Source organism: Propithecus coquereli, unplaced genomic scaffold (genome assembly GCF_000956105.1).
Source record: "Propithecus coquereli isolate 6110/MARCELLA unplaced genomic scaffold, Pcoq_1.0 Scaffold122, whole genome shotgun sequence".
NCBI classification, from domain to species: Eukaryota; Metazoa; Chordata; class Mammalia; order Primates; family Indriidae; genus Propithecus; species Propithecus coquereli.
Window position 1 is genome coordinate 6,596,082 of NW_012136303.1, and position 12,681 is coordinate 6,608,762.

Sequence of the window (12,681 nt, forward strand, 5' to 3'; positions counted from 1 at the left end):
ATAAAATCCAACTCATCAAATTTTTTTGGATCATGTCTTTGGTATCGTATCAAAAAAGTTATTACCAAGCCCAAGGTCATCTTGATTTTCTCCCATGTTGTCTTTAGGAGTGTTGTAGTTTTGCATTTTACATTTAGGTCAATGATCCATTTTGAGTAAATTTTGTGAAGAGCATAAAGTCTGTGTCTAGTTTTTTGTTTTGTTTTGGTTTGGTTTGGGTTTTTTGTTGTTGCGTGTGGATACCCTGTTGTTTCAGTACTGTTTGTTGAAAAGACTGTCTTTTCTCCATTGTGTTTCCTTTGCTTCTTTGTCAAAGATCAGCTGACTATATTTGTACAGGTCTTTTTCTGAACTCTATTCTGTTCCATTGATCTGCAAGCATACTGCAGAGATATTGTGGGTTCCATTCCCAACAAACACAATAAAGGGACTATCACAATAAAGCAAGACACATGAATTTTTTTGTTTCCGAATTATGTTATGTTTACACCATACTGTAGTCTATAAGTGTGCGATAGCTTTATATCTTCAAAAAACAATGCGCATGCCTTAATTTTAAAAATACTTTATTGCTAAAAAATGTTAACAATCATCAGAGCCTTCAGTAGTAACCTTTTTGCTGGTAGAGGGTCTTGTCTCCACTGATCAGGGTGGTGGTTGCAGAAAGTTACAGTGGCTGTTTCTTAAAATAAGACAACAATGAAGTTTGCTGCATGGACTGACTCTTCCTTTTAGGAAAGATTTCTCTGTAGCATGTGATGCTGTTTGATAGCATTTTACCCACAGTACAACTTCTTTTAAAATTAGGGTCAATCCTCTCACACCCTGCCACTGCTTTATCAAATTTTTTTGTAGTATTTTTAATCCCTTGTCATTTCAATAATGTGCACAGCATCTTCACCAGGAGTCGTTTCCATCTCAAGAAACCACTTTCTTTGCCCATCCGTAAGAAGCAACTCCTCATCTACTCAAGTTTTATCATGAGGTTGCAGCAATTCAATCACATCTTCAGGCTCCACTTCCATATCTAGTTCTCTTGCTATTTCTACCACACTTGCAATGACTTTCTCCACTGAAGTCTTGAACCCTTCAAAGTCATCCATGAGGGTTGGAATCCACTTCTTTCAAATTCCTATTAATGATATTTGACCTCCTCCCGTGAATCATTAATATTCTTAATGGCATCTTTCCAGCAGATTTTCAGTTTATTTTGCCCAGATCCATCAGAGGAATCACTGTCTGTGGCAGCTATGGTCTTATGAATGTATTTCTTAAATAATAAGACTTAAAAGTTGAAATTACTCCTTGATCCATGGGCTGCAGAATGGATGATGTGTTAGCAGGCATGAAAACATTAATCTCCTTGTGCATCTCCATCAGAGCTCTTGGTAACAAGGTGCATTGTCAGTGAGCAGTAATATTTTGAAAGGAATCTTTTTTCTGAGCAGTAGGTCTCAACAGTGGGTTTAAAATATTCAGTAAACCATGCTGTAAACAGATGTGCTGTCATCCAGGCTTTGTTTGTACCATTTATAGAGCAGAGGTAGATTTAGCATAAGTCTTAAGGGCTCTAGGATTTTAGAAATGGTAAATGAGCATTGGCTTCAATTTAAAGTCACCAGCTGCGTTAGCCCCTAACAAGAGAGTCAACCTGTCCTTTCAAGCTTTGAAGCCAGGCATTGACTTATCCTCTCTAACTACAAAAATCCCAGATGGCATCTTTTTCCAATATAAAGCTGTTTCATCGACATTGAAAACCCGTTGTTTAGTGTAGCCTCCTTCACCAACTATCTTAGCTAGATCTTCAGGATAACTTGCCGCAGCTTCTACATCTGCACTTGCTGCTCCACCTTGCACTTTCATGTTATGGAGTCAGCTTCTTTCCTTCAACTTCATGAACCAACCTCTGCTAGCTTCAAACTTTTCTTCTGCAGCTTCCTCGCCTCTCTCAGTCTTCACAGAATTGAAGAGAGTTAGGGCCTTGCTCTGGATTAGGCTTTGGCTTAAGGGAATATTGTGGCTGGTGTGATCTTCTATCCAGACCACTCAAACCTTCTCCCTATCAGCAATAAGCAATCAGCAATGTTTTGCTTTCTTATCATTTGTGCTTTCACTGGAATAGCATTTTCAATTTCTCTCCCAAACTTTTCCTTTGCATTCACAACTTGACTAACTATTTGGCACACAAGGCCTAGATTTCAGCCTATCTTGGCTTTCCACATACCTTGCTCATTAAGTTTAATTATTTCTAGCTTTTGATTTAAAGTCAGAGATGTGAGACTCTTCCTTTCACTTGAATACTTAGAGGCTATTGTAATTGGCCATTATTAATTGGCCTAATTTCAGCATTCTTGTAGCTCAGGGAATAGGGAGGCCCAAGGAGAGGGAGAGAGGGGGGAAATGGCCAGTCAGTGGAACAATTAGAACACACACAACATTTGTTGATTAAGTTCATTGTCATATGGGTGTGGTTTGTGGCACCAGAAAATGATTACAATAGTAGCATCAAAGATCACCGATCATAGATCCCCGTAACAGATATTATTATAACAGTAATGAAAAAGTTTAAAACATTGTGAGAATTACCAAAATATGGCACAGAGACATGAAGTGAGCACATGCTGTTGGAAAAATGGTGCAAATAAACTTGCTCGACTCAGGGTTGCCACAAACTTTCAATTTGTAAAAAAAAAAAAAAGCATTATCTGGAAAATAAAATAAAGTGAAGCACAATGAAATGAGGTATGCCTGGTCTTGTCCATTCTTTCTCCAATACTACACTGTCTTGATTATTATAGCTTTAAACTTAGTGAGCAAGGTATGTTGGAAACCAAGATAAGCTGAAATCTAGGCCTTGTGTGCCAAAGAGTCAGCCAGGTTATGAATGCAAAGGAAAAGAGTTTTTTTAATTATTATGAATATATAATAGTTGTATATCTTCATAGGGTACGTGTGATGTTTTGATACAGACATACGATGTGAATTAATCAAATCAGGGTAATTGGGGTGTCCATCAACTCCAGCATTTATCATTTCTTTGTGTTAGGAACATTCCAATTCCACTCTTTTAGTTATTTTTAAGTATATCCTAACTTATTGTTGACTATAGTCACTTTGTTGTGCTATCAAATACTGTTCGTTCTATCTAACTAACAATATTTTTGTGCCCGTTAACCATCCCCACTTTATCCCCCTCTTCCCACTACCCTTCCCAACCTCTGGTGACCATCATTCTACTCTCCGTCTCCATGAGAGCAATTGTTTTAATATTTAGCTCCCACATATGAGTGAGAACAGGCGAGATTTGTCTTCCTGTGCTTGGCTTATTTCACTGAACATAATGTTCTCCAGTTCCATCCATATTGTTTCAAATGGCAGGATTTCATTCTTTTTGTGGCTATATAATATCCCACTGCGTATATGTACCACAATTTCTTTATCCATTCATCTATTGATGGACACATAGGTTGATTCCAGATCTTGGCTACTGTGAATAGTGCTGTAATAAACACGGGAACGCAGGTATCTTTTTGATATACTGAATTCTCCTCTTTTGGATACATACCCAGCAGTGGGATTGCTGGGTCATATGGTAGTTGTATTTTTAATTTTGGGGGGCACCTCCATATTGTTCTCCATAATGATTGCACTAATTTACATTCCCACCAACGGTGTATAAGGGTTCCGTAAAGAAGAAGTTTTTGAGGGAAATTAAAAGTGCTACTGCAGTGAATGTACAAATGATAAGAAAGCAAAACAGCCTTATTGCTGATATGGGGAAAGTTTGAGTAGGTGGGGTATCAGTGAAGACAACCCACAGTTAGTGGAGCTGACGAGGACTGGCCCTTCATGGAGAGGGGGGATTTGGAGAAGTTGCACGGAAGTTGGCCTCACTGGATTGGAAACTCGTGGCAGGGCTTTGGTCTCCCTCTTCTCTGCACCTGGTGCATAGTAAGTGCTCAATAAACAGAGCTAGGATGAATGGTTGATGAACTGGGATATTTCCATCTTGAATAGTTTGAAAAAATTTAGACACATCTCTGAGAGCTCTTGGAGAAACCATCTGGTGTCATGCTAGCTTACTGGCCTAAATTTGAATCGACTCACCTTAGCTCTTTGATTTACTTGCTATGTGACTTTGGACAAGAAAGTCCCCTCTCTGAGCCTTGTGTTTCCTCATCTGAGATGAGAATTGAGGAGAATAATGCCTGTCCCAGGACGGTTGCAAGGATCAGAGAGGGTGTAGCTATTAACTGGGCGTTCCCGTCCTCCTTCCATTGAAGAAGGACATCAAGCCCCCACCCCCACCTCTGCTTCCCTTCCAGAAAAGAAGATCCCAATTACCATACCTCAGTCTAAGTATAAAGAAGACCTGACGGAAGACAAGAAGATCCTGTTGGCTGCCATGTGCCACGTCACCAAAGGAGAAAAGCTGCTGGTGGAGAAGGACATTACTCTGGAGGACTTCATCACCATCAAGGTGGCCACTGTCCACATCCATTACCCTGTCCTTAGTAGGCCCCTCCAGAGCTGGGGGACAGCATCAGAAGCTGGGGGGTTTGTGCCTTTAGCTCCAGCTTCAGCTCTCAGGGGCAGGAGGAGTAGGGTGGACACAGGGGGATGGGTGTGATGATGGCACTCACATCAGGGGGAGACGTGATTAATGCCTCTGACCGTGGGTTTTCCTGGGAGGATGAGGAGGAGGCAGATGGCTCATGGGTGTTGCCCCTTCAGGTGCTGGGTCCAGCCGTGGTGGGAATGGCAGTTGCGGTGGAAGTCACCGTGGCCAACCCCCTCTCGGAGAAAGCAGAGGACTGTGTGCTGATGGTGGAGGGCAGTGGCCTTCTCCAGGGCCAGCTCAGCATTGAGTAAGTGCCAGCCTGGCGAGGGCGGCAGGGAGAGGGGCTGCCTTCCTTACAGATGGGCCAGAGAGGAGCTGCCAGGGGTGGGGGCTGTGGGAGAGATTCTGGATCCCCCAGGAACCAGCTCACTGCCTATACACAGCAGCCTTCATTCCTTTATTCATTCCTTCCTTCAATCACTCATTTACCTCAACATATAAGTCATCTACTCACTCATTCATTCATACCATTCACTTGTATTTTCACTCATTTATTCATTGCTTATCCATTCATTCATTTGCTCCCTTTCACTCGTTCATCCACTGTTTTATTCACGTTTGTCACTCATTAATTCATGTATCCATTTATCTATTTGACTCAGCTTTGACTGGTTCATTCATGCACTCATTCATTCACTCATTCATTCACACGTGTTTTATTTATTCCGTCATGTTCCGTTGATTCAGGAACTCATTTGTTCACTTAGTCATCATCAATCATTCAGTCACTCATTCATTCTTTCTTTCATTCACTCACTACTCATATGGTCCTCGATCATGCCGACCTGTTCTCTGAGCCACGTGTAAATTGTTAGGAATACTAAGATGGACAGACGTGATTCTGCCTAGAGAAGAGCTGTCCTTCACATGAGGACAGTGTGATTTTGCAAACAGAGGGATTGATTTCCGAGGTCCAAGGGATCAGAGGCAGCCCTTGATTGAGGGGGTGGGCAGGAAGAAGTCCCAGTGGAGCTGATATTTGAACTGGCCCTTAAATGATGAATCAAGGAGCATTTCAGGAATCAGGAAGGCAGGAGGACTCCCCAGTCAGAGGTCTGTATGGCTGGTGTGGTCAGGGAAGCCCTCCTGGAAGGAGAGAAGTTTGATCTGGGCCTTGGCTGTCACTGGAATGGAAAGGGCATCTAAGGTGGGAGGAACAGAGCAGACAAAAGCCCAGGGGAGGGAGGTGAAAGGTGTGTTCAGGGCACAGACAGGCAACTAGCCTGGCTGGATGGGAAGAGTGTGGGTGGTAGAAAGGAAGATTAAGCTGGAAACACATCAATGAGGCCTGAATGTCAAGCCACAAGGTGAACTTAATCCTGAAGGCTCTGGCAGGGCAGACTCAGAAAGGGGAGAGGACTGATGTCTGCCTTTCTCCCATCCCTTTCCTCCAGCGTGCCCAGCCTGGAGCCCGAGGAGAGGGCCTCAGTCAAGTTTGACATCACCCCCTCCAAGAGTGGCCCAAGGCAGCTGCAGGTGGACCTCGTCAGCCCCCACTTCCCGGACATCAAGGGCTTTGTGATCGTCCATGTGGCCCCGGCCAAGTGATGGGTCACAAGGGACCTGGAGGGGAGGATTTGGCCCCAGTCTTCTCCCGTCCACCTCTTTGTCTCTCCCACATGGGGCCAGGGGACTGGGTTGTTCCTGCTGAACCTCTGCCCTGCTTGGTAACCTCAGGCAAGTTCCTTCCCCTCCTGGGCCTCAGTTTCCTCATCTGTGAAATGAGGTTTTGCACTCAGTAATCCATAAACTTTTGGACAACTGTGGATGATGGAAGAACCTTGGGAGCCTCCGCATAGCTGGGGTGCCGACACCATGGCCCTGGCCCTCCCAGCTCTGCCATCTCCTGCCCGGCCAGTCCACCATCACCCTGGCTGACCCCTGGGTTCTCCTTGCTTCTCTGTCGGCTCTTCAAATGCCCTGGCCAGAGCCAAGAATCCTCCTCCCAGCCCTGACAGAGAACCCAGAAGTGTCAGAGCTGGAACCAAAGTGTCCCTCCATGCTCCCATTACGGGGAAGGAGCAGCCTTGCTGAGGCCATAGGGAGAGCTGGAGGCAGAGTGGGGCCTGTGTGTATAACATGGACACCATCTACCCCAAAGTCACGACCCTGAAAAGCATTCAATTTTAAGCAAAGGGATAGTTTCCCTTAATGAAAATGCAGGCTCAGGATCTAGGGGCAAATGAGAAGTTAAAGGAGGGGCCATCCAGCTGGAGTGCATTCCCCTAACACCTGAAGCCCCAAATCAGATCTAGTTATGGTCACTAAGAAGCTCATATGACCAGCCTGGCTACACTCCATGTGGACTTTGGAACCAGTACAACGCTGACTTCCCCAGCAGCTCATCCTATGCAAATCAGGAACTTGGAGTCAAAACAGAACGCAGACCCCTGAGACATGGACCCCAGACATGGAATCCAACTCTGAAATCTTCTAGACAGCCAAAGAAATTGTAATTAATCATATAATTTAAGTAACTTGAACACCAACAATAAAATAGGCTCCTCTGCAATGAGACATCCCCTGGATGCAAAACCAAGTGAGAACAATGTATGTAGTGGGTCTTTGCAAAAATAGGGTCAGGCAGACACACAGACAGTGTTTAAAGGATGATCCTTGAGGCCCCCACATGGCGGCATAGCTCTGATGATCCTACACAACATGGGGACTTGGGAACCAGATGAGCGGGTGCATTTGATGAGTCAGGCCCTGGGGCTGCCTCGACTCCAGGACCCCCCTTTCCAAGGCTAGGTTTTTGATGCTGATCCCTTGTCAGAGAAGCTGCAGCCTCAGGGCTGTGCAGCAGGAAGGGGCACTGAGGGAGGAAGCCACCTGCCACTCCTGGTAAAAGGGACGCTCTTTCCAGCACGGAGGCTCTACATATCAGCCGAGAGGGGTCTCCTCTTGTGGTGGCTCCAGATACCTCATCCTTCCAGCAAATGCCACTGACTGTCTTCCTCAAGCTTGGCTGTTGCATGTCGAGTTTACCGGGAAGCTGATTCTGAGGTGGAGTTTAGGGTACAGGTGTCGGCTAAGGAGTGACCTGGGGATCAATGCCCATAGAAGGAAGTGGGGGACACAGGAGTGGGCAGAGGGAGGAATTGGACCACAAAGCAGGCCCAGAGACAGCCTCCACCGACCCCCAGGCAGCTCTGGAGCTAGAATGGTCTATCAGACTATGTATAAGAGGTCTTCAAATAGTCCATGGAAAATGCATATTATGAAAAAACTATGGATGGATTTCAAAATTATTTGCACCAAAATAAACTCATACTCACTTGTTATAATGTGTCTAAACAGGATCTAGTTTGAGGCACTAAGAAGGAAAAGACATCAGTTTGAAAAGAGCCCCTTATCAGAGCAACAAAAATTCTGCTAAAATTGAAGCAACAACAAACAAATGTATGGGGAAGATTGGGTGGAAGAATGGTGAAATCATTGATGCTTTATGAAAAGTTTATAGGGACAATGTCCCAAAGAAACCAGTGGTTCACAAATGGACAACTCATTTTAAGAAGGGATGAGATGAGGTTGAAGATGAAGCCCACAATGACAACCATCCACATCAATTTGTGAGGAAAAAACTCACCTTATTCATGCGCTAATTGAATAGGACTCACAATTAACAGCAGAAACAATAGCCAACACCACAGATATCTCAATGGGTTCATCTTACACAATTCTGGTTGAAAAATTAAAGTTGAGCAAACTTTCCACTTGCAAGGTACCTTGCACCCAGATCAGCTGCAGACAAGAGCAGGACATTCAATGGAAATTTTAAACAGATGGGATCAAGATCCTGAGCATTTCTTCAAAGAATTGTAACAGAAGATGAAATGTGGCTTTATCAGTACAATCCTGAAGACAAAGCACAATCAAAGCAACGGCTACTGAGAGGTGGGCGTGGTCTAGTTGGAGCAAAAATGGACCAGTCAAGAGCAAAGGTCATGGCAACAGTTCTTGGGATGCTCAAGGCATTTTGCTTGTTGACTTTCTGGAGGGCCATAGAACGATCACATCTGCTTATTACGAGAGTGTTTTGAGAAAGTCAGCCAGAGCTTTAGCAGAAAAATGCCTGGGAAAGCTTCACCAGAGAGTCCTTCTTCACAGTGACAATGCTCCTGCTCATTCCTCTCATCAAACAATTTTGTGAGAATTTCCTCTGTAAATTATTAGGCATCAACCTTATAGTCCTGATTTGGCTCCTTCTGACTTCTTTTTGTTTCCTAATCTTAAAAAGTCTTTCAAGGGCCATTTTTCTTCAGTTAATAATGTACAAAAGACTGCATCGACATGGTTAAGTCCCCAGGACCCCCAGTTCTTTAGGGTTGGACTAAATGGCTGGTATCATCACTTACAAAAGTGTCTTGAACCTGACAGAGCTTATGTTGAGAAATAAAGTTTATATTTTTTATCTTTATCTTTTAATTTCACTTTCCCACAAATCTTTTGAAGTCCCCTCGTATGTGTTTAGGGAGCAAGGCCACCTGCCGGGTAGCTCTGTTTCCAGTACAACTCTCTTGCCCTTGGCGCCTCTCAGCTGAGCTGAGGCAGCACTTTAATGGGACAAAATTGGCCTCATAGGTTATTCCAGCCCCAGCTGAAAGCAGAGCCCCCCCACAACAGCCGATGAGAAAGCCCTGGTTGGGGTGGGAGAGGTGGAGAAATTGAGAGGAGACAGCTCAGAGGCCCAAGGGAAAGTGTGGATGGGAATGTGGCTTTGGAAACTACAAAGAGAAACGTGCAGGTCAGGAAGGCTTTCAGTTGATAGGGCAACCCCCTGACCATGCCCTTGACATAGGCAGGCAGTCAGGACTGAGAAAGGCCATGGGGCACTCAGAAGGATGCCAGCTTCAGGGTTTCACCTGGGGCTCAGGCTTCCTGATTCTAAGATGGAGTTTAGGGTGCAGGTGTTGATTAAGGAGTGACCTGGAGGTCAACACCCACAGAGGGGTGTAGGGAACACAGGGGTGGGCAGAGGGAGGAATCAGATCATGATGCCAGCCCAGGGACAGCCTCTGCCAACCCCTAAGCAGCTCTGGAGCTAGAATGGTCTATCAGAGTTGTCCAGTCTCGGCCGAGGTGGCAGAGGTTTTCTGTGCCTGTATCTGTCAGTGATTCCCCAGGAAGGGGCATGACTTTGGACAAGACAGCTTTCTACAGCTGGGCCCGTCACTCCGGCAGCTGGCAGCTGATTGTCAATTGCCCGAGGCACTTCCAGCAGTCGGGGCAACAGCCCTCACAGAGCCGTGCGTCTCTGTGTCCCCATCCTCCATTCTGTCCAACCCTGGGGACAGAGCAGTGACAGGACAAGTTCCCTAGGCTCACACTCACAGGGATTACCCTCTAGCTGGTGGAGACAGGTGTTCAATCACAATATTATAAATGGAATGAAAGTACAATGAGAAATAAAAGTTAACAAGTAAACAAACTCATGAATAAATAAGTTAATTAATTTCAGTGATAAATGCCAAAATGAAAAATAAAAATGACAGCCACCTCTCCCCGTGGGGTAGGGTTAGAGGTAGACCTACTTTAGATGGAGATCAGAGAAAAACTCTCCAAGGAAGTGACATTTGAATTGAAATTTTAATAATAACAATAAAACTAATGATTAAAATCTAACTTAATTAACGTGCTTACTACCTGCCAGGAACTGTTTCAGGTGCTTTGCACATATTAATTTATTTAATCTTCATAACAACTCAGTGAAGTAGGTACTATTAGTCTCTCCTCTTTCCAAATGAAGAAACTGAAGCACAGGGAGGTTAAGCCACTTGCACACAATTGCACAGCACGTAAGTGGCAGGCTTGGTATTTAAACTCAGGTCAGCAGATTATGCTCTCAGCTGCTATGCTTTACTGCATGTGAAAAGCCCACTGAGCAAAGATCTGGGCAACTGTATTCCAGGCAGAGGAAACAGATGTGTCCGTTTGTGACTTCTAATAGCACATAAAGGAAATCACCTTTGCCATGCATCTCCTACTGCCCCTTCCTCTTCCTTGGCCTGAGGAAGACTGACCCTTCTTCTATCTGCCCTGCGCACCTTGACTTAGTCATATGCTGTGTCCTGGGTCTTTGACTCTTAAGAGATTAGGATGGAGAGAATCTTCAGAGGGCACTAACGGTGTGGTGGTGATAGAGCCCCAGGAAGCATCCTAACCAGGTGGTTTCTGCTATGACACAGTTGCTGTGTCCAGTTACCAATTGCTGTGCAACAAACCAACCCAGAACTCAAGGCTTAAAATAATGACAGTTATTTTGCTCTTGAATCTGCAATTTGGGTGGGGCTTCATGGGGGATGTTTGACTAAGCAACAGCTGGGGTGGCTCAAAGACGGGGGGCTGGAGTCATCTGAAGTCCCTTTACTCACCTTTACTGTGCTGGGTGCTTGGTGCTAGCTCTTGGCTGAATGCCAAGCTGGGGATGTTGGCTGGAACATCAACCCATGATCTTTCCACGTGGCCCGGGCTTCCTCACAACATGGTAGCTGGGGTGCGAGGACAAGCATCTCCAGAGAGACAGTGCCAGAGAGAGGCCACAGTGTCTTCATGGCTTTGCATTGGAATTCACCCAGCGTTGCTTCTGCCACATTCCATTCACTAAGGCAGTTACAAAGTTCCTCCCACTTCTAAGGGGAAGGGAAATAGATTCCAATTCATAAGGAGCGGAACCATTCTGGGAGAGCGTGTAGGACTAGAAATATTGCCATACATATTTTTGGAAATATATGATCTGCCATACTGTTTCTTGCAGCCTGCTTCTTGACCCTGTGGAAATTTGTGGGATCCCATATTCCCCTATGTCTGGTCTGTCTCAGCATCCTCCGCAATCTGTGCTTAATCCCCACTCCATCCCCTTTGCTTAAGCTAGCAAGAGTCAGTTTCTTTTGCCTGCAACCAAGAACGCTGACTCCCACGGGCACGGAGGTGGAGATGGGCTTGGTGTGTCTGAGGGACAGAGTGAAGCCAATGTGCCCCGGGCATCCTGCAGCTCACTGCCCTCTTCTTGGCACTGGGAGGTGGTCCTGACCTTTGAACCCTAGATGGCGACCAACGAGGGAGATTCAGCGGCCAGTACCTTGACCCCGACCACTCCAGTAGCTCCTCATTCGAGTCATACTTGCGGTTTCTTCAGGCCTAAAAGGCTGTTCCTTGGAAAGAGCCCTGGCCTCTGCCGCAAGGCAGAGTGGATTATGACAGTTTCTTAAACTGAAGCCAGCAAGACAGAGGGGCGGTTGTGGTAATGCTGATGCTTATATTCGGGTTCTCCAGAGAAACAGAACCGACGTATGTAGAGAGAGGAAGAGATTTATCATGAGAAATCAGCTCCTGTGATCATGGAGGGTGACAAATCCCAAGATCTGCAGTCGGTGCTGGAGACCCAAGAGAGCCAACAGTGTGGTCCCTGTCCCAGGCTGAAGCCTGAGAACAGAAAAGTCAGTGATGCACTTCGGTCTGAAGGCCAGCAGGCCAGCGGTCCAGGAAGAGCTAATGTTTCAGGTCAAGTCCAAAGGCAGGGGAAAGCCCAGTTTGAAGGCAGTCAGGCAAGAGGAGTTCCCTCTTCCTCAGAGGAGGGTCAGCCTTTTTGTCCTATTCAGGCCTTCAACTGGATGTTCTGATTGGATGATGTGACTCACCACGTTAGGGAGGGCCATCTGCTTTGCTCAGTCTACCAATTTAAATGCTAATCTCATCCAAAACACCCTCACAGAACTGCCCAGAATAATGTTTGATTAAATGCCTGGGCACCCCGTGGCCCAGTCAAGTTGACACATAAAATTAGCCATCACAGGCCAGGCGCGGTGGCTCACGCCTGTAATCCTAGCACTCTAGGAGGCCGAGGCAGGAGGATTCCTTGAGCTCAGGAGTTCGAGACCAGCCTGAGCTAGAGCAAGACCCCATCTCTACTATAAAGAGAAAGAAATTAGCCAAACAACTAAAAATAGAAAAAAAATTAGCCAGGCATGGTGGCACGTGCCTATGTCCCAGCTACGTGGGAGGCTGAGACAGGAGGATCGCTTGAGCCCAGGAGTTTGAGGTTGCTGTGAGCTAGGCTG

General features: G+C 45.6%; 1 protein-coding gene across 2 annotated transcripts in view; it reads left to right on the forward strand.

Annotated features, from left to right (window-relative positions):
• The window catches only part of TGM6 (transglutaminase 6), a 32,531-nt gene extending 26,255 nt beyond the window's left edge, over window positions 1–6,276 (forward strand). The window contains exons 11-13 of one of the 2 annotated variants that reach the window (XM_012665811.1): window positions 4,326–4,480; window positions 4,735–4,868; window positions 6,016–6,276. In XM_012665811.1, the coding sequence (XP_012521265.1) occupies window positions 4,326–4,480; window positions 4,735–4,868; window positions 6,016–6,169 (443 nt within the window). In that variant the 3' untranslated portion in view covers window positions 6,170–6,276. The remainder of the gene's footprint in view (window positions 1–4,325; window positions 4,481–4,734; window positions 4,869–6,015) is intronic. The other variant, XM_012665812.1, reaches the window with a different exon arrangement.
• The last annotated feature ends 6,405 nt before the right edge of the window (window positions 6,277–12,681 follow it).